This window comes from Cinclus cinclus, chromosome 12, assembly GCF_963662255.1.
Source record: "Cinclus cinclus chromosome 12, bCinCin1.1, whole genome shotgun sequence".
Classification (NCBI taxonomy): Eukaryota; Metazoa; Chordata; class Aves; order Passeriformes; family Cinclidae; genus Cinclus; species Cinclus cinclus.
In genome coordinates, this window is record NC_085057.1 from 20,259,187 (window position 1) to 20,281,393 (window position 22,207).

General features: G+C 40.4%; 1 protein-coding gene across 1 annotated transcript; it reads right to left on the reverse strand.

The window, feature by feature from the left end:
• Positions 1-738: 738 nt before the first annotated feature.
• Positions 739-20,114, reverse strand: PPARG (peroxisome proliferator activated receptor gamma). Its single transcript, XM_062500441.1, has 6 exons — positions 19,883-20,114; positions 18,025-18,194; positions 16,530-16,668; positions 11,485-11,684; positions 7,323-7,773; positions 739-986 (listed from the first exon to the last, which is right to left on the reverse strand). The coding sequence occupies exons 1-6, from the start codon at positions 20,100-20,102 to the stop codon at positions 739-741; spliced, it is 1,428 nt and encodes a 475-aa protein (XP_062356425.1). The 5' UTR covers positions 20,103-20,114.
• Positions 20,115-22,207: the final 2,093 nt, after the last annotated feature.

Sequence of the window (22,207 nt, forward strand, 5' to 3'; positions counted from 1 at the left end):
TTTGTACCAACCCATTCCAGCTGAGCTCTGGCTGCTGTGGGCTGGGAATTGGAGTGGCTGCTGCTCCACCTGCCTCACACCTACATGAGCAGAGGAATCAAAAGGACTCTGTGCACGTTCCTCCCTTAATTAGCTCTTGAAATGGCTAATCTCATTTTCCAGTTTGCCCACAAATGAGTGGCCTGATTTTTCCTTACACCGAGCCCCCTTTACAGAGCTCTGGCAGTGTCGAATCTTATTATGGAAGGCACAAATATTTTCAGACCTGACACTTCTCCCTTTGACCTTTGAAACTCGTCTGGGAATCTACACTAATCTGTGACTGAATTTTGTTTTGCTGCTGCCTCGGGAGCACAAAATCGAATGTTTTCAATACTTCAAACATTTCCCTGGAAATGTTCAAGGAGAAAGGTTTTTATTTAGTTGAAAATTTAACTGCATGCTCGAGTGAAGCATCGATCATACTTGGACAAGCAATTTTAAGAAATAATGTAGTTAAAAAATTAATTCTGAAAATACTGCCAACAATTTCATGATATAGATACTTTTAATATTAAAAGTAAATTGTAAATGTGTCTTTATAAACAATATGCATAAAATAGATCTACTATACTAAGCTCTCTCTTCTTAAATGCTGTTTCACAGTAATTTCTTAGGTACGCAAAGTTTTTCCCTCCAAGAAATAGTGCAATCTGAAGAACATACATTATGTCAGGGGATGAAGAACTGCTCTGCTCATTAATACAAGTCCTTGTAGATCTCTTGTAGCAGGGGATGGAGGCTCATGTCCGTCTCGGTTTTCTTGATGACCTGCAGGAGCTGCACGTGCTCCGTGACGATCTGCCTGAGGTCCGTCATTTTCTGCAGCAGCTTTGCAAAGAGCTGCGAGGACTCGGGGTGGTTCAGCTTCAGCTGCAGCTCCAGGGCTTGCAAAAGGTTGTCCTGGATGTCTTCAATGGGCTTCACATTTAACAACCCCGGGCGGTCTGGGGAGAAAAAAGGCTTGTGAGCTGATCAGCATCGTACCATGGGGTTTGCGCATCCATTTCTTACGTGTTTCCTAGCAAATTACAGATGGTGTTTCCTGGGAGCTGGCTGACCATCAGGTAGTTTGGAACATTTCACTGGGATTTGCTCAAAGGGGTTTTAGGACTAGTTTTGGAAACATTTCCCCTGGGCAATCTGGGAAAAAAAGCGTTGTGAGTTTACGAGCATCACAGCATCAATCCCATGAATTAATTTCTTACATATTTCTTGACAAATTAAGCCTTTACAGATGGCATTGCCTGAGAGCTGTTTGATCATCAGGTAGTTTGTAAGGTTTCACTGGGATTTGCTCAGAGGGGTTTTAGAACTAGCTGTATACTCTAGAACTAGGTTTATAATCCACTGCAGCAGATTTTCCACAGTAAAGTGGGAATGTGTGGGGAAAAAAAAAGAGTGAGATAGTTGGGGGATAAACAAACTCTATCAGGTTATTCACTTCTGAAAGTCAGCTTATACTCTGATGGATTTGCATGTAGCTGCTGCTGCTAAAAGGTGGATGTGAACCCACCAAAATTAAAATGAAAGAAAGAAAGAAAAAAAAGAAGCATAAAGTCAACTTCTGCAGTTTATTTGATTCTCCAGCACTGAAAGTTAATGACATGTTGAATGTCTAAGTTTGTTAACTACTCACATGTGAAAGTGATCACCATGGATTTGTTACTGCTACAATACTTAATGCTGGGTAACACATCCCAAATAGCATAATGCATCATGAAAAGAGTCAATAATTTAAATAAAATTTGCTGTGTAGCTATGAAATTAATTTCATAGGTTGATCAATAAAAAGCAATGCCTACTGCAAGTCTTAAATCACTTCCCTGAGGCAATAATTCCATTTCAGCAAGGACAGGAGGTTGATATCTATTAAAAATGTGAAAAATAAGCTGTTATTTCCTGTGATCTTTGTAACCTTTCTGAGCACAGAGTTCTCCTAACTCAGCTCAACTCGTGCTGCACGCTGGCAAAAAGGCTGAGAGAAAACAAAGCTCTTTATAAATACACCGTGGCTTTACTTCATGGGGAGAAAAAAAAAAAACTGCAGTGTAAACTAAAAGGCAAAGCTGGCAGGAAAACGAATGAGTACACAGCCAGGAAAATGAAGGGCACTGATCAGGAAAGGATACTCAGCTCTCCAAGAGGTGAGGTTCAGGCAGAGTTTCTCAAAGAGAGGAATAAAAGTAATTTTGAATGTGAACCTGGATATTTGTTTGTCAGTATGCTTGTCTTGCAGACATCATTTATTTATCTCATCAGCTGATAACCCCATAAAATCTGGTTCACAAAGTCTGGGAGTAAATATAACAAAAGGTTCCTTTTTATGACTTTCCTTTGGCAATATTTTTGTGCAGTTTTTTAAAGATACCCAAATAATTTTGATAAATCTAAGATATTTATTTTTCAATCACCTGAATGCATTGCTTGGACTGCAGAATCGAGTTGACATCTTTCTGAAAGTTGCCAAATTTCAGCCCTTCAAAGCTGGTAATAATTTGGGGTTGGGATAGCTTTAAATTTTCCTTGTGTGCTGCAGCTGAACTCCGAGCTAGCTGGGCATGACTCAGTGTGCAGGGACAGAAAAAATCAGAGAGCACAAAGATGTGGCCTTGATTTCCTCTGAGATTCATCTCCGCTTCCCCCTGCTCCTTTGGAGTGGGAATTTTTTTGGGGTGTGAGTTTTTCAGGAGCAAATCCCAACTCAAATATTGTGCTTCAGAGCCCAGAAGGAAACTCCACTGGGTCTGGAATTTATCAGGAGCCCCATAAATTGAAGTTCATTGAGACTGCAGTGGCTAAAATCCTGAAACCCCTTGAAAAACTCCAATCTGATGATTTTCTAATGACCCAGTGGAACCAGAGGCAGAAAAGATGACTCTGACAAAAGCCTAGGAGATCATCAGATGTTATTTTTAAATAAGCTAATTCAAGTGGAAGGAAAATTCCCATTGAAGGCAAGAGCAATTTTTCATGAATGAGAACTTCAGGATTCAGGCAGTGTTTTTGGGGTGTTGACAGTTTGCTATACTTTCTCAGTAAAAACCTCTTGCAGAGGAAAATGCTGCTTCTGTTCCAAGAAACTTATCTAAATCAGGAAGAAACGGAAGTAAGAGGCAGAAGCTTAAACATCCAGCTTTTATAGTATATTCCAAGCTGTTAAAATGCTCTTAAATACATATGCTCCAGACCAATTTGGTTTTGTACCAGAAGGTGAATTTTGTGCAGTAAGGAGATGCAGAGGGATGTGCCTTGCAGGAAAAAGGAAAATACTAGGAAAGCACCACAGATCCCTGTTATTTATTATGTTTTTTCATCTACTTTTTCTCCATGTTTTCATTCATTGTCCTAAGACTGCTTCAACTGGTTTGAAAACTCTGCAAGAAACTGCTCTAAGTCAGAAAATGTTCACAGTGACTGGGAAAGGCCAATAACCCCAAAGTTCTGAGTGTCAGCAGCACCACTCTGTGTAAATTAGTATTCCATAATCTTAGGGGAAAACACTCTGTTTGTTTATTTACTTACTGGATGCCTCTTTCCTGTCCCTATCCATAATTGCAATTTTTTTTACCTGTTCCTCATATATTTGCCACCTGCATATCTTTGCATTTCATTATCTTTGAATGAACACATTTTGCATTTAAATGTACATTCTAAAAAAACAGGTAAAGATCTGGCTGAGTGAACACATGTTCTCCTTCCTTTTTCTTTTGCTGATGCAGATGTGACTCAGCAGTTTGGGGTTTGTCTTCTGAGACTGTCACAAATATTGTAGTCACCAGGCCTTTGGTTCAATGTTTCCAGTGATGATCTGCAGTTCTTGCTTTGATTACAAAGCATTTCTTTGTTCCAACAAAGTGCAGGATTTGTGTGGCAGCAAAATAAGAATTACTTCTTGGTAAGAGTCAAACTTCAAATTTTACTGATCTGAGGATGCAGCAAAATGATGGAATACAGCGTTTGCACCAGGAGCAGGGATTTGTGGCTTAAAATTTAGGGTAAAAAACACACAGAAAACAGAGCAAGTGACTTGAGAAACATCTCTGGATTTAAATACCAGTTTGACAGCACATGGACTGGCAGAGTGTGGGTCTTTACAGGGACACTCTGCCCCAAACATTCCTGTATCCAACCACTGCAGAAGATAATAGACAAAAATTCAAGTCCATCCATGCTACAAAATTCCCTTTTGAGCTTTTTCTTTGCTTGACAACAGCCTGCTTGAGTGAGTTTGCTCAGTTTGTGAATGTGAATTGTCCCAATAAGGCTTGGAGTGTTATCTTTCCTGCCCAAACAGAGCCATCCAACTTGTTCTCCTGAAGACTTCTTGTGACAGAGTTCATTTTCAGCTCAGGTGGATGTGATACTTTTAAAGTTTTCTTTCAGTTCTTTTCATGTACAGCAGAGCACTCACTACAGACTGAGGATCAGTCTCAGGGGCACAGAGGAAGAATATCTCCTGAAAAAGCTTTCCAGTCTCATTTAACCAGAGTGTGTCTTTTAAAGTCACCACAGCTGGCAGGACGGGAGGATGTTGTGAGGAGGGTTTGGTGCTGCTGTTGGTGGCCAAAAGCATTTCTGTGGTATAAACAAGGTGAAATCCTGAGCTCACACACAGCCTCTCTGTCTGATCAGCATTAAAATCAGAATACAAGACTTTGTTTGCCATTTACTTTGTTTTACAGCACCAACAGTAAGAGCAGCTGTCCAGAAATGAGTTCAGAGAAACATTTGGAGTAGATGAGGCAGAGAGAGGCTGCACTGAGCAGCTCAGGAACAGGAAAACCAACAGTGGGAGTGGGAGAATTTTCCATCTGTTGCTATTACACTTAATTTGTCAGCTCCTGATTGCTGTGACTTGGGCTTTTTGCCTTTTTAGATAACATGCAAAAGCAGCTGTTTGGTTATCAAAAGGCTGAAGAGTTTTATAGGATTTGTGGGCAAATTCCAAACACTTCCCAACAAAAAGCTTTCTCCGTGTGATGTTCCAGCTGGAATTCTCTTTCCCTTCCCCTTCTCCTCTTCTGTTAGAGCTGCACAATTGCCAGCCCCCTTGGAGCCAGCAGAATTAGCATAATTTCACTAGGTAATAACAGATTCACTGACATTTAGAGCCCCTGGCTGGGATCATTTTGGGTTTCACCAGCTGGTTTTCTGTTAGAGATGTTTGTACGCAGGATTTCGTGGAGGGATTTAAGCGTTGCAGGATTCCTGCAGCAAGTCAAGTCCTTGAGGTGCTCTGGTTTTGAAATCCTGTTCTCAGTGAAATCATCCTGCTATATTCAAATAATTCTTACAGAAATACAATTTTGCAAGGGTGTAGCTCTTACAGAAATGTCCGAGACAGCTGAGAAACAGGACTCAGTTTTATATCACACAAGGTATTTTAGTCCCACAGAATGCATCCAGCTCTATAGATATCATATCTGCCTGTAAATTCCATGATAAAAACTTTCTTTAATTGGCAACAAAGCTTAATTGTTTTCAAAACATAAACATCTTTTTTTTTTTCCCCAAGCAACTATCACTCTTTTTGGGAAAAAAAAAAAAAGAAGTTCTGAAAAAACATAGGGAGGTCTTTGTTTTCAAGAAATTAGAAGATCTTCCTAGAAAGGACTGATTTGGATTTATATGGATTTATATGGCTCTGTAGATTTGCTTCAGAGTTTTGCTACAGTTACTTGATTCACATTCATTAGTTCTTTACAGGTCTCTGTTTACAAATGATTCTGGATAAAAAGAGGCACGCTGAGAAATCTGGTTCAAGTTAATTATTGTACGTGAATAATTGCACTCCTGCAATGTAAAATGTGAGATTGGCTACATCATTCCTGTTTCCTATGGTGGAAACCAAGCACTGCTGAGGACAGGGCTTTGCAGAATACAAGTTCCCTTTTTTGCAGTCAGGAGTGAATTTTGAGAGGCCTTTTTCTCATCTGTCACATTTCATTATATCAAAACCCACAGAATATTGGCATGTTTTGAGTAGTGCCCTGATGGGCTTGAATAATTTCTCCTCTCCCATCAAAACCAACCAAAAATACACCAGCAGGGTGTTTTCCTTCCTGAATTAATGCAGAGCCCTCAGGGATCATGGTTCCTGAGGTCTGCACAAGGAAATTTCTGGGAGGAATTCTTGTCGGAAGTGGCATTAACGGGATAAATTATATTGTGACCCTTTATTTTTCCTGAATGAAACATGGTGCCAGGAGGAACTGGAGGTGATTTTAAATGCAGTTATACCTAAGAGTGCCCTCCCAGCAGCAGGGCTGCTTTTGGAACAATAGCACGAGGTTGTGTTTGATTGCTGCAATGTAATTTAATAACAAAATCCTCGCTGTTGCTCTGCAGAGGAGCCGAATCCAGAGCACTCAGCACATTCCTGCCATGGATATGTGCAGTTCCATGTTGGGCCAAAATACACACGAATCAGTCGGGCAGGATTTTATTTGTGCAACATCACTGCCTTGGGAGTGTTGGCCAAAGTAACAGAGCTTCCATGTGCCTGGGATATCTCTGAAGATGTCTAAGTGAAAGAAACCCTGGTAGGCATCAGGAATTCACAAAGCAGAGAAGTGACATCACCTCAGGAGCAGAGAACTCACGGACTGGTGCAGAAAAGCTGAAATTCAGTGGTTTTTCAGTGAAGTGTTGGATGTGGGCAATCCGATACCTGGGATTTCAGGTTCGTGCTTTGCTCAAAGTGTGATGTGTGAAGCAGAGCAGCTGAGGAAAGCTGAAGAGATCCACAGTGCTTGGGTGTTTTTTTTTTTTTTGCTTCCGAGAAATGCATTTCCTCCTCCTTTTAAAGGCAAACAGAACCTTGCACAAATGGAAGAGCAATGAAAAGCACCATAATAAGCCCAATACCACCTATCCTTTGGAAATGTTCTGGAGTCAAAGCTATTTGTGGTCAATTAGCAAGCCACACAATTTAATTGCAGGTTTAAAAAAAAAAAATCCCCTTCAGAATTTTAGCTCCTGCCAGTGAAATTCCACCCTTCCTGTTTTCCAAAAGATAGCCCTGATTTGGTTTTCTGCCTAAATGATGACTCAGCAGGCATTTTCAGCTCCATCACTAATACCAGGGCATTTCCATTTTCAGTTTCTGTCTGAAGCTGAATAAAGGGCAAACAACAAAAAGAAATTTGAAAATGACTGAGAAGACACTGTGTAAATGCACTCACTCCCAGCCTGCTGTGCTGAGCACTTCACTGTTTGGGCAGGAGCTAAAGGTGTCAATTCTATCCTCTAAAATCCCATATAAACAAGAGAGGGCTTACCTCCACTTAGGATAATGACAGCTATAAATATTGCCAGGTCACTGTCATCTAATTCCAGTGCATTGAACTTCACAGCAAACTCAAACTTGGGCTCCATAAAGTCACAAAAAGGTTTCCTCAGGCTCTTCAGGAACTCCCGCGTCATGAACCCTTGTCCATCGGATATAAGAACCCCATCCTTATTCATCAGAGAGGCCAGCAGGGTGTAAATGATCTCATGGACCCCGTATTTCAGGAGAGTTACTTGGTCGTTCAGGTCGAGGTTGATGAATCCCGGGATGTTCTTGGCGAACTCGGTGATCTCCTGCACGGCCTCCACGGAGCGGAACTGGCAGCGCTGGAAGATGCGGATGGCCACCTCCTTGTTCTCCTCCTGCAGGGGGGACACGTGCTTGCACTTGATCTGGTCCTCTCCCATCATTAAAGAGTTCATGTCATAAATAACGAAGGGCTGAAAACAAAAGGAAATTCCATTTACTCCCAAATGTCCTTCCCAAGAGCGTCTGACTCCTGAGAAACCCAAAGAGAAGTGAGCAGAAATTCCTCAGACATCTCTGAGGAACCTATCAAGGCTTCCCCAAATAGTTACATTGTCCTGAGAGACCTATCAGGGGTTCCCAAATAAATGGTCCTAAACCTATCAAGGGTTCCCCAAATAGTTAAAATGTCCTAAACCTATAAAGGGTTCCCAAATATATTGCCCTAAACCTTACAAGGGTTCCCCAAATAGTTAAATTGTCCTCAACTTATCAAGGGTTCCCCAGATAGTTAAATTGTCCTGAGAAACCTTACAAGGGTTCCCCAAATAGTTAAATTGTCCTAAACCAATCAAGGGTTCCACCAATTAATTAAATTGTCCTGAGAAACTTATCATGGGTTTCCAAATAAATTGTCCTAGACTTATCAAGGGCCCCCCAAATAATTAAATTGTCCTAAACCTATCAAGGGTCCCCAAATAAATGGTCCTAAACCTATCAAGGGTTCCCCAAATAGCTGAATTGTCCTGAGAAACCTATCAAATGTTCCCCAAATCATGAAATTGTCCTGAGAAACTTATCAAGGGTTTCCAAATAAATAGCCCTAAACTTACTAAGGGTTCCCCAAATAGTTAAATTGCCCTAAACCTATCAAGACTTCCCCAAGTAGTTAAATTGTCCTAAATTTATCAAGGGTTCCCAAATAAACTGTCCTAAACTTGTCAAAGGTTCCCCAAATAGTTGAATTATCCTGAGGAACCTTACAAGGGTTACCAAATAAATTGTCCTGAGAAACCTTACAAGGATTCCCCAAATAGTTAAATAGTCCTAAACCTATGAAAACAAATATTGCCACAATGTCAAAATGATTTATAGAAAGGCCAAGAAAAGTGGGGGAAAGAACACTCTTTTAAAGTATGCAGGAGTTTTTGCCTTTTCCTTTGCTTGTTTGCCTTTTGTTTTATAAAATGTTCTGTAATTCCAGAATTCAAAGTTTGGAATGTTTAACGAAAGGTTAAAATGATATTACTTTTACCTCAATTATAACAGCTTCTATAAAAGAGAATTCAATGAGTGTAAAGAAACCTTTTTTTCTTTTTTTTTTTTTTTTTTTTAGAAAGACAGAGAATATTCCAATTTTTGATTCCTTTATTCACTTTCATGTTCCTTTCATGTTCTATCCTAGGAAACCCTGCAAGTAATATCAACTTTATGGTATTGATTATCTGGTAAATGTAACGTTTTGCTGTTAACTCCTTTAAAAATAACAACATTAGGACATATTTAAACCCACTGAACTTGTCTTTGGGAAAGAAAAAACAAATACCATGCTACAAACCACAATTCACAACACAAGAATTAAATAAACTCAACTGGAACAAATCAATTTTGAAAGCAGCTTAGAAAAAGTAGTGCCAGAATACTTGCATTAGGATCTGGAAACAATCTGTTCCACAATATGCAAAGGAAGCTCCTGGGTTTATAGAAGTGGTTATGTGAGGATTTCTCCAATTCATTTGAAGAATCTTTCCCTCAGAGGATTAATGACTGAAGAGTTCATTGCTGCACTGAACAAATCCCACTGATATGAAGAGGTTTGTTAACATACTTGATTAATCAATTAAAATACAAGGGATTATAGTCCAACAATTGGACTAAATAAATAATTTTTAAAACTGAAGGTCATTTATGATTGCAGATTGTAATGCCTCATAGGGATGCTCATTCTCATGGTTTTATATTTACAGCTCCAGACCACGACATTCCAGGAGGGACAGTGTGAAGGATTAAATTATTTTCCCACTTGCACTGAGGATTTCAGTATGAAACTGGAACAACAAACACACTGCACTGAGAAAAGCCAGGAGGAGAAGGAATTTTTCAGGTAATGACATTTTTGGCAGCAGCAAAACCATTAAATATCTATCTGCACATATGGATGTGCACACATGTGGAATACTGGAATAACAAGACTGCAGAAAATGCTTTTAAAATGCATATTTTGGTTCTAGCAGGTAATTTCTTTCTGTTCTTTCTAGTGGGAGCACCAAGTACAAGAAAAAGTCATTATTAGTTCATGTCCATGTGCTTTAGAAAGCCTCTATTATACCACTGGCCTATTCATGATAGATGAAAATCAAGACAGAGTTCAAAATAACCAAAGATTTTTTAAATATAGAGATTCAGATGTATTTGAGAGTAGAATCCACTGTCCAATGAGCTCTGTATATCCCAGGAGCTGATGAAGAACTCATTCTAGTTTTGACACACTCACTTGCATATCCAAATGTTTTAAATTAATTGGGATCATACGACAACTAAAAAAAGAAGATGAATTTAAACTATGCCTGTAATAAACTTGTAACATAGTGAACATGGTAAACACTGATGTTCCAGAGCACCAAATCCATTGATAAAAACATGAAAGTTGTAAGCATTAAATACTGAGTGTCACTCTTTCAGTGGTATTTTCAGAAAAGTCTTGAAAATGGGCAGCACTGAAAAACTGGATGCTGTCTACTGGCTCATTGCTATTTCTAATGTGCCAAAGTTTTAAAAATTCCAAGAAAAAAGGAGAATTAATTGATGTAATTATACATTTACTGGGTGAGAATTGCAGTGGTGGAACTTCCAGAGGAGAGCAGGTTGCACATCAGTTTCTGCAGCACAAATAAACTTAGCTAATTCAAAATTTAGGTATTTCATGCTGAAAAGTTACTCACGTTGTAAGTGCCCACTATATCTAAAGCTTTTATGTGAGGGGTACACCCAATTTCTGGACAACATTAAAATTATTATTTTAATTGCCTTTAAGGAAAGGAAGAAATACCTGTTTCGGAGCCTGAAATACCTCTGTGTTCTTTGCTGCCTTTGAAATTATTAAGGAAAATAAAATACAGTCTCTGTTGTACTCCTGTCAATAAAATTTCTGTCAATGAATCTAGAAAATACATCAAGCTAAGAACTACAAGTTTTGGAAAACTATTTTGCTCAGTGGGTATTAAAATATCGTTACCAAAATGGTCAGATATTATTTATCCTCCTCTCACTGATACAGAAGATTTCTATGCCTTGCAAAATAAGTTTCCAAGGAAACTCACAAACCCACTTAAAAGTTCCTTACTTTTCCAAGGTTTTCCTGTCCATCCTCCTAAAATTCCAACTGCACCCACACAGGGCACTGATGTGACCTGAGCTAACCCAGAGGAAAGCAGGAATTCATCAGAGCATCATCAGGATGAGCATCACCACAGTTCAACCTCGTGGCTGGAATCATTTGCCACTTAGGAAAAGGATCATTCCTCAGGGAACAGCAATTCCTGACAGCTCGAGAGCCACCTTAAACAGATAGTGTGGGAGATAACCTCTGGGCAAGGAGAAGGAAAACGGGAAGAGAGGATCAGGGAATACACAAAGGTTAAGGTGACCTTCAAATTCTTGTCCGGGTTTCAAGTATTTTATTAGGTGAACTTGGAGTTTTTTCAAATAATGTTTACTTATTCTATCTAAAAACATTTCCTGTGTTTCAGACACAGCTTGAAATGCGTAACTGCCAACAGCAAAGTGGGATTTTTTTTTTTCAGGTTGGGTGTCCTGCGTTTTGTTTTTTTTAAGAGCTGCGTTGTCAACTTGGTAAATCATTTATTTGGAAAAAAAGGAAGAAGCAAAAAGGAGAGGGAACTGACTGATTTGTCTGTCGTCTTCCCTGTCAGGATGGCCCTCGCCTTGGCCTTGGTCAGAGGGAAGGATTTGATGTAGGAGTCGTACAGGTGCTTGGCCAGCGCCCGCAGGTCGGCGGATTCGGGGTTTAGCTGGTCGATGTCGCTGGAGATCTCTGCCAGCAGCTTCTCCTTCTCTGCCTGTGGCATCCTCCCGAACCTGATGGCTGAGGGACATCACAAGAGTTACAAAAAGGCACATTTCAATGTCTGTTCTGCCACCTTTCTGCACCTCAAAAAGCACAGTTGAATTTTCAGTCGCCTTTTGGCTCGGGCGCCTGAAGGTTGTGTTAAATAGGGTTAGGCAAGCAAGGAAAGAGGGTTTCTGCAGTCACTCAGGCAAAACAGCTGAAGAGCTTGGAAGAAATGTAAACTGACCAATCTCACAGAGGAAACCAGCTCTGTGCCCATTATAATAGCTTGCTTAGAAATGCAAACCTGCTGTCAGCTGCTGGTGAACCCCCCTGGTTCTACATCCAACCTACATAAAATGAGAAGAATATTTTAAGATATAAAAGTTCTGTTGGCCCAGGGTAGGAACCACCAATGAGCCTTGTATTGTTTTGAGCAAATCACCGTATGAGCCTGAGATTCTTCATTTGCTTAGAAACAAAACCCTCACATGCCTTGCAGGAGCAAATTCCTAAATAAGCTCAGCAGAATTTAACGTAGCAAGTGTCATAAGATGTTAAGATGAGGATTAAGGAATGGGGAAGGAGGTTGTACAGGGAATAAAAAGCTGGAAAATGCTGAGTTGTTTGTGTTACCTCTATGTAGGTGCAGTATTGAAAAGCCAGGAAATGATTCTACCTCATCATATGAGCCCCAAATTGCTCAAACCTCCTCTGCACCTCCTACTTTTCCATCCATGCACTTCTTAGCCAAGACTATTTATTAATATAGGGACTGACTGGAGAACGTTTCCAAAGAGCCATCAAAATCAAGACTGATTTATCATATGATATTTCAATAAACAGAATTTATTTTGTTTTATGAAAACAAAACAGAACAAAAGAGCATCCAAACAAAAAAACGGAAGGAAGAAATCAAGGTTTTTGCATTTTGGCCCTAGGGGAAAATAGAAATATTACGAATATTTTTTCAGTGATTAGTGAGTTCCTTGGATAAAGGAAAAGTGCTGCTAAGATCATATAGAGATGATTTTACTGGGGATGTTTATTTTGGAAACAAGCAGCCACTTTTCTTTGAGTTTGCTGCAATGTGTTGATGGGCAAACAGGACATTTTTTCCCAAGAACAAATAATTATGCCAGAATTACAACACATTCCCCCTCTCCATTTTTCCTAGATTATATTTATTGATCAGTTGTCTTATTTCATGGCTGTAGAAACAAAGTTGTTTATTTTTATGACTGAAACTCCTCTCTCAGCAACCTCAGTCTGTGAGTGACATGTGCTGGATATTTCAGCATTACTTGGGTGTCCTTTATATTAAATTATACTGAGCACCCGTAGGAAATTATTCTGGGTCTGTTCCTGGGAGCTGAGGTTTGCAAAAGCAGGGTCATAAGCAGGGAACCCACTGGGAGAGGACTCCATTCCATCAAAAGAAAAGGTGATTAGGACTCAAATGTATTTTAAATATAAGATTTCATTATAAAGCATATTTTAAATATAACAATTCATTAACAACAAGGAGGGGAGGCCTGCGGATCAAGCATTCTTATCTTACAATTTCATAGACATAGGATCTATTTTTTTAAACAATGAATTATTCTAAATTTTTGGTGAGATATCAGATGCAGCAGATTCCGTTCAATGTTTATTAGCATTGAAGGCAAAATTTGGGGCAAAATCAATTTTGTGGGACTAGCCTAGCAGTTTCCTTTTGCAAAAATCCTTCTCACTGTCATTTTCAGGGGCCCTGAGACAAAAATCAGAGAGGAGTCAGGCAGCGAGAGGTTTATGGGAGGAATTGGGAAAGGGGGATTTTTGGATGAGGGGAGGAGGGTCTGAGGGTGATGCCATTTCCAAAGGTTAGGCTGGGAAAAGGAGAGTGAGGAGGGAAGGGCAGGGAAAAGCCTGGGAGAGCCCTGGAAAGCTGAGGGGCTCAGTGGCAGCTTGTCTCCCAGCAATCCCAGGCTCTGCAGGTCCGGGCAGGAGCTGCAGATGGAGTGTGGGGTTCTCTCCTTCCTTCAGCAGCTCCTCCTTTTCCTTGCATTTGCAGGATTCTCCAAATGTCAGGGAGAGAGAGCCAACAGTGTGCACAGTCAGTGCCCAGTGCTGCATTCTATCCTTTGGCTTTCTGTGGAAGAACTGCAACATTTATCCTTAGTCCAGGCTTTACCACTCGGAGAAGTTAAATGTGAAAACGATGATTGTTTGTAGGCTGTTCTGTAGGGCACCGCTCCTCTGATTGTCTGGATTATTTCTGGGCATAAAGGAGACCCCAAAGAGCCCATTAGTAGAGTTTGTTACATTAGAAACCACAAGGTAAAGCCAGGATGGGTACCTGTCTGGTTTTAGTGGAGATGTGCCCAGATTGAGCAATCCCCTGCTCCCAGAACTGATGATAAAGACATTGCCATGTGTTCTTTCTTTATCATTCCAGTAGCTGGGTTAATACCAGCAGTACTTTCAGCAGAAGAGAACAAAATAATGGTTTAAAATTGATATTTTAAAACTGAAAGAATCAAGCTTCTGCTCAGTGGCACTTCAGAACACAATCTGCACAACTCAGGGTTAAGCCCAGAGCAGCACTGTGGCTAGAGAAGGAAAGGAAAACAATGTTCCAAGCATGAGAACGCCACTGTCTTCTTTAACCTTTAGCCAAGTGGTATGGAGCATTTCTACGTGAAAAAATGTGGCTGTAGCTGCTGAGTGTCTCCTTGCAGTCCTCCTTTTGTCCTGATCATTTTGCAATAATCCATCCACACAAGGACAGGCACAGACTGGAACCCTCAGGCACAAATAACCCACATTCTGCTTCAAAGCATTTAAAATTCTGATAATTTCCCTACCCGAGTGGCTGAAGTGTAATCTGGAGATGCAACATCAAAATGTGTCCCAGTGTCATTGGTGAAACCCCCTGGCTCCACCTCCAATCTACATAAAATGCAAAGAATATTTAAGATATTAAAGTTCTGTTGGAACGTTAATTCCAAGGATGGGAACCTGGGTAGGAACACGTCCAGTGTTGCATTTCTTTATGCTTCTGGGTCCTCAAAGGTGAAATTCAGCTCTTTTTTATAAATTTGTTTATAAATTATGAAGGAATGAGGGTGTTTTGTGCAAGGCAATGTAACTAGAGCAGGCAAAATAAAAAAAAAAGGCAAGTGTAGAAGGCAAAGTTTGCATAGAAACTCTGAGTCCTTGTTGGGAGAACTCCTGGCTGGAGCAAAGAAAAATTGTTCCTTGGAACCCTGGGGCAAATGGCTTTGCCCTTTTCCTGCCTCCCCTGGCTCCTAGAACCTTGTTGGTGCCACAGCTGCTGCCTGGGCAGTGGCTAAAGAGGGAAAAGCCACAGGTGAAATGTGAATTTTAAAGCTGTTCTCGATGTTGTAAGCCAGAGAGAATGGTCTGGGCCATCCCTTCCTGATGGACCTGCCCACGGATCCCACGGACACAACTGTGAGCTGTGCTGCCAGGTCAGGGGAGAATTTGGCAGGCACCTTGAAAGTAAGAATAAAAAACCTTCCTGAATTACTATAAAAATACCCACAGTAGCATTTCAAAATTAGATTTATTTTTAAGTGTTACTGTTGCATCCCAGGAATTTGAAAACCGTATTTTCTATTAACAAAACATTTCCCAGACCAATTTACATTCAGTGCATGTATTAACTTTGCAAACCACAGTTCCAGCTTTCCTCTTGGGGACAGCACACTCATTTTTTATATTGAAAATAATGAAAGTTCTAAAAAAACCACAGAGAAATTATTTTCCCAGTCATGTTTGCAATTCTTTACCCTTAGAATTACATAAGTCTCTATGTTATGACATATAATTCCTGTTTTTACTCAGCTTTGCCAAAGCAAGGCAACAAAGAATCTTCATTATGTCCTTCTGCCCAAACATTCATAAGTATTTCCACATGAATTGCTCTGTTAATTTTAAATTTCAGAGGGATTTTCTTCTAGATCAGTATTGTGATATTCTTCATGCCATTACTCATGGTAAAAAAAGCAACCACAGATATAGGTGTCCTAGGAAGGAGGAGGACAGGGGTTTTCAAAACTGCACAATTCATGAAAATGACTATTTTAATTTCAAATATCTTGTGTTTCAGTATGAGAAGTGCTAACTCAGTGATGCCAACAGCCCTTGGTAAGTGACCTTAAATTCAAGTTGCTGTTGCTCACAAAGCTTCAGATCCTCTAATCCAGCTTTCATAATGAAGTTTTTGGCTTCCAAGAAAGGCATGTTGAGCTCCAGCAGGCAAAAGGGTCCAGTCAGAAAATAAGACAGTGAAGTGGAAAATAGCAATTGCACAAGGAATATATTCAGGAAGAAATAGCAATTACACAAGGAATCTATTCAGGAGGAACTACCAATGGGCAGGAATGATGGAGAGTAAAACCAACTCATGCTCCATTATGTATCAAAGCAAGAAAAGAAAATCTCCACTGTAAAGGTGGAGAATCCTCCATCTTGTCCCATACCTATTACTGTATTCTAAAAACTCCAGTTTCAACACCCTGCATCATGTGAAATCATACACTTTTAACTCCACACCTGTGACTTTAACTCCATCACTCAAATTTGGAAGCTTTCTCCAAGGCCTCAGGTGAAAAGCAGTGTTTTCCAGGGGGTCAGTGCCAGAAAGCACAGAAAACTCAAAAACCCCCACATTTCTGGGATCCAACATTCCACCTATCTGATTTTGATATTAAAGCAATCTCAAATCATACAGAGGTTCCTACACTCAGGGCAATCTCTCTGACATGTATTTCTAAACTGTGGGCACTCCAGCAGCACATTCAGGAGTTGTGTTGATGTTCCATGTTATTTTTCAGATGAAGAACTGCTGGCCGAAGCTCCACGTGCACTCACCATTGTGTGACATTCCAACAGCCAGACATTTCTGAAACCTGCAGTACTGACATTTATTCCTGCTTTTCTTATGGATCCGGCAGTTCAGATCACACCTGTCGTAAATGAGCTTTAACCTGATTGTTCTTCGAAAAAAGCCCTGCAGAAAACAGAACAAAACATGGGAAAAGGTGCAGGAAACTGCCAGTGCCATCCTGGCCCTTCTCCACCCACCCAGAACACCTGACAGGTGGATTTCCAAGGGAAGCAAAGCTCCTGTTGCCACCCCCTCTGCTCCTGCCCTGCTCTCACCTGTTGTGCCCCACTCAGTTTGACCGAGGGATAAAATTCTCAGAAAGCTGGAGAAGCTTTAGGGAGTCAGTGAGGCTTAAAGGACATCAGGGATGTCATTTAAGAGCACAACTCCAAAGGAAGCAAAGCTCCATTTGTCCCACTGCTCGTGGGGACAATTATTACTAACCAAACGAGACATTTTCAAAATTTAAAGTTCACTACCAATGTAGAAAATTTGCTGTAAGCCACGACAAACCAAAAGTTCTGCCAACAGCAGTTCAGTTTCTAGTAAATGAAAGTGGTTCGGGGTTATTTGTCTTTTTACAGTTTAAAGATGCTTTTATGGATCAGTCATAACTAATTAATAAAGTTTATCCAGAGTTATCACCCTTTTTGCGATGTAAAAATTATTTTTATCCTTACAGGGATAATAAAAGCATAATGCCAACTTTTATTTATATAATTAACTTTAATTTAAGTAATGTACTTTGAACTTATTGCTTTATGTGTGTTCCTAATTCACTGCTAAGAATTGTGTTGAAACTCTGGATTGGTTCTTTCCTTTTAGTTATTTTCCTCAAGATACTGAAAATGGAGAAGATGGGAATTTCACATTAAAATCTAATATTTTTCTTTGAACTCAACGAATTATAAAGAATTTAATTCTCTGACATTTCTTTTCTTGTTCTTGAGGACTGATATTTTTACACCATTCATTTGTCCTTTACATGCTATAAACACTAAATATCACTGACATTAAAAAAATCAGTGGGGTTTTAAAGGAGAAATCACACTCCTCAAGACCATCAGACTTCTCTGTAGTCACCTAAAATGTGTAAAATGGGTAAAGAAACTCAAATCAATCAGAATAACAGAGCCTGAATTTTAATTGCTCAAAGTTTTGGAGTTGGGCACGAGTTTGCTCTTGCTGTGTTCTAAGAATTCAGATTTTCTGCACATGATGTCCAAGACAGCATGATTGAAAGAAGGGGAAAAAAATGCACAAAAATTTGAATAGCTCAATACCATTGACAAGAAAAAAAGCCAGCTAGGTTTTAAAAAACTCTGCTTATTAAGCTATAAATTATACCCAGGAAAATTAACGTAAACACCTACAACTGTATTATTTTTTTTTAAAAGCACAAAGGTGTGATTTTCCCAAGCGATTATTTAGATGAAAACAAGGTCAGCTGTTCAGAGAAATGCTGTTGTGGCAGCTCACCTTGCAGCCTTCGCAGGCGTGCACGCCGTAGTGGAAGCCCGAGGCTTTGTCCCCGCACACGCGGCACTCGATGGCCATCAGCGAGTTGGACGCCTCCTCGTGAGGCTTGTTGTACAGCTGGACTTTTTCTGAGAAATAGGGGGGGGAAGGAGGCTCCATCTTGATGGCACCTGTGCACAGAGAGGAGTGGAGTGATAAACTCCAGCTGAACTCGCGGAGGGAGCAGCGGGGAGCAGCCACGAGGCATCCCGGCGATGCTGGGCCGCTCCGCCGCGAAGCCGCGCGCAAAGGCTGCACAAGGAGCTGGAGCTGCATTGGAAGCTGGAAAAGCTGGAAGGGGCAGATTCTGATGGAGAAAGTGTATTACAGATCCAGCTTTCAGCTCTGCAGTGTGGGATGGTTATAAGAAAGATATTAAAAAATTATTGTATGGAGAACTCAGGCTTTCCTCGGTCTCCACCCGGTTTATTACTTTAAGGTGTTGAGAACTCCTACAGGGAGATGAGCTGGAGTGTCTAATCTATCTTAAAAATATTCAAGTGTCTAATAGAGTGATATTTTAAATAACAGATTATTCAAAAATATATACATGACAAAATATTATCGATATTTCAATTAATTTAATTATTAATTAATTAAATTAATTAATTCTCCTGCGGAGAACTGTTGAAATTCGAGTGCAGTTTAAATTTTCTCTTCTGAAAATTTCTAATTAAGAGAGCAATTTCTAATATTGAATTATCTCAAACAAGTAAATATGACATCTTTAAATCAATCATCACTGGTCATAGAAGACAGCTGTGACATTTGAAAGTTACATTACATCAGGAGTGATGTAACACAGTATTAAAAATGGTGAATATTTTTATTTTTCCAGATGAGCTATACTATACAAACTAGAAACAGTTATTCCTCTATAAACTGGGAAAAAATTATCTAAGTAAAGATAAGGAGGATTTATACTATCTGAACTCTGCTACACTCTTAAAAACTACTTGGCATTAAAGTGTTATGAATATTTCTAATTAAACAAAAGAAAAATAATTGACTAGCTTGAAAAATGTCCATTCATTTATTACAGTAAGTAGTGCATTGATACACAGCACCTGCTTCATTGTACCACCAAAACTAAATACCACAATTTCCCCAGCAATAATTCCCTGAAAGAGTTATGTAGAGATTACTACAAATAAAAGAGAGGTCAGATGTAAGCAGAAGTGGATCCTCAAAAGAGTTCCAAGCGCAGCAACCTCACATTCCTACTCTGAGCAGGAATGCAGTAACAATTTATTTAGGAATAGGTCACTTCCTTTCTTGAAAGGAGAATTTGGTGTAAATTTGCCAGTGTAAATTGTGCAAGAGCAGCATATTTCATAGCAAGCAAATAATACAGGAGCTGGGATAGAGTTGTAACAGTGCTGTGGCTCAGGTGTAGCCAATATTTCTAATCCATCTGTTTCTGAGGCTGTTTGGAATTTAAAGGCAGTACACATTAATAATTCAGATGATCTTTCTGCTGGGCATCCTTCAACATTCAGGGTGTTTATTCTGCACTGTGTGCACTGAGCTTCGAAGGAAAAGCTGCACACAAAGTACAGGAATAGGAGACAACAGAGGGGTCCATGTGTCTAATAACATGCAATTTTGGATAATTTATGATACCTTTCCTAAACTCCAGCTGCTGCTCTGGCAGGGTGACGGTCTGCTATGAGTATTTTCTCTTTTCTATCTGCCCTGCAAGAACACCTCTGCTGACACAGGAGATCTGAATTCTAAATCCATTTGCTGTTAGCACAAGTTCCAGGGAGTGAAGGAAACATGGGCATGAGGGAAACGCTTCCAAAAAGGCAAAGCTTACTTTGGCAATCCTGGAGCTTGATATCATATTTATAATCCAGGCCTGACTGGTCAGCTCTGGCAAGAGGAAGATCCTCATAGTGTGGGGAGGAAATGCTCGAGAAGTCAACGGTGGTGAAGGGCTTGATGTCAAAGGAATGTGTGTGATCATCCATGGCTGACAGATCCACAGGGCTGATTCCAAAATTCAGGGGCCAAAACGGCATTTCTGTGTCAACCATTGTAATCCCTGCAAACACCAACAAGAAAAAGACATTTTAGAAGGACTTGTTCATCTCCAATTCGTCCAGCCCCAAGTTGAGTTCCAGGTGTCCCATGTCCACAGACTTGAGATGAAAACTTTAACTGCATCTCTCCATAGCATGCATATAGATAAAATTAGAAGACTTCCACAAACGATTCTGATTTTTTGCAAATTCTAAGCATGATTCTTTCCAAGTGCCTAAAAATCTCAAGGATTTTTATATTAAGAAAAAAACCCAAAGCAGCCGGTATTAAATAGTGGTGGTTTTCCTCCAAATAACCAGAAATATTTGAAAACTGTGCTCATTCTAGTTTGCCAAAAGTTTAATCCCCGTTTTGAACCCAAGGATCAAGGAAATGTAAGTTACAACTTTTCAAATTCCATATATATTTATGCAAACCTTGAAAGCAGTAAAGAAATAAGAAACTTCTGAAAAAACCTTCTGAAAATTGAGTGAATTTAGACTGAGATATGAAATGTTTTTCTAAGTCCTCTTCTGACATATAACTGAACCAAAATCCTTGATTTAGACAGATTTCAACTATGAAAAAGTTTGTAAGTTACAGCAAGTGCAAAGGTTATTTTATAACCAGTGTCTGTGTTTAATTTTCCACAATTTATAAAAAGAACATTCTACCCTAAAAATAGAAGAGATGTTTCAGAACTAAAATAGCTTGGTCACTTTGGCTGTTTAATTTGGACTTTAGACCCAATCAAGTGAGTGGCCTTTAACCTCTAGATAGCATAAACTTTGATTTGATCTGCTTGGAATCAAAACTACTCTGTCACACAGCCAAAAGTGCTGTTGCAAAATGGAGATGTTGGAAGAGAGGTGCTCCAGGATTTGGAGCTCAGCCTGTTTTTGACAGGTAAGTGAAGCTGGGACTGCCCTGCCCATCAGCTCTGCTGCAATGCCAGTGTCTAGAAATGGCTGCACTTCTCTTTGCCTTCCCTCAGGAATGTCACCAGCATTCTTCCCACTTCTAGGACTCCCAGGACAACCCTTCTGTTCTTCTGGCTCGATGTTGACAACAAAGGCTGCAAAGGATCTCTTTAATTCTTCAGTTTGAGAGGAGAGATTCTCACTGCAGTGGGAACAAAGCGGTGCTGCTGGATCCCACTGGCTGGGATGCTATGGACGTTATCCTTAGTGGAAGTAAGGAAACAACAGGATTCTTAATTGCCACAAGTGGCAAATCCCTGGGGAAAATACATGACAGCTTGTCAGAGAACCTTGGTGTTGTGTGCCATCTCCCAGATGATCAAGTTTCACGTCCAGGGCTCACATCATGAGCTCTGCCCAGGCTCCCCAGGGAATGGTGACATTCCCGAGGCTGCCAGAGCTCCAGGAGTGTTTGGACACTGCTGTCAGGGATGCCCAGGGTGGGATTTTGGAGTGGCTGTGTAAGGCCAGGAGTTGGACTGGATGATCCTTGGGGGTCCCTTCCAACTGAGGAGATTCTCACATTCTGTGACATTTTCTGTGAGTGTAAAGTGCAAATCCCTGGCCATCAACACTGGGAAATGTCCTCCTGAAACAGATTTCCCAACGAAACAATAAACCAGAACAGACTCCTTCCTCGGAGACCATTTCCTGTAATGACTAGGCAGAAATCAAGAGACATTTTAAATTGGTTTACATTCCTTTAGGCAAGTGACATTGAGGGTTATTGCTTTCTGCTGGAGCCCTGCCTCAAGGGTGAAGGATGGCTCCAGCACATTCCCAGTTACAGCCCAGGATTCCCAGGGATTCCCAGGTTGCTGTGTGGACATGGAATAACTGCAGAGAATCAAAAGGCAGGAGGACTCTCCCCTAGAGCTGCCCTTGCACAGAGGCAGCACCTGGAGAGGTTCAGCACCTGCTGAGAGGCCAGGACAAGCTCGGGCCACTCACCGAGGAGAGATGAACTCCATCACCTGCCCCTGATCTCACTGAAAAATAACAGTTTTCCTGCACTCCCCATCAAACTCCTAAAAACATTCTCACAATCTCGAGGCCTCACCACTTTGTCTTTCCAAGTTGAAAAGCTTCAGTTTGCAAACCCCTGGGAGCTGAACAGCGAGTTAGAGCTGAGCTGGAGT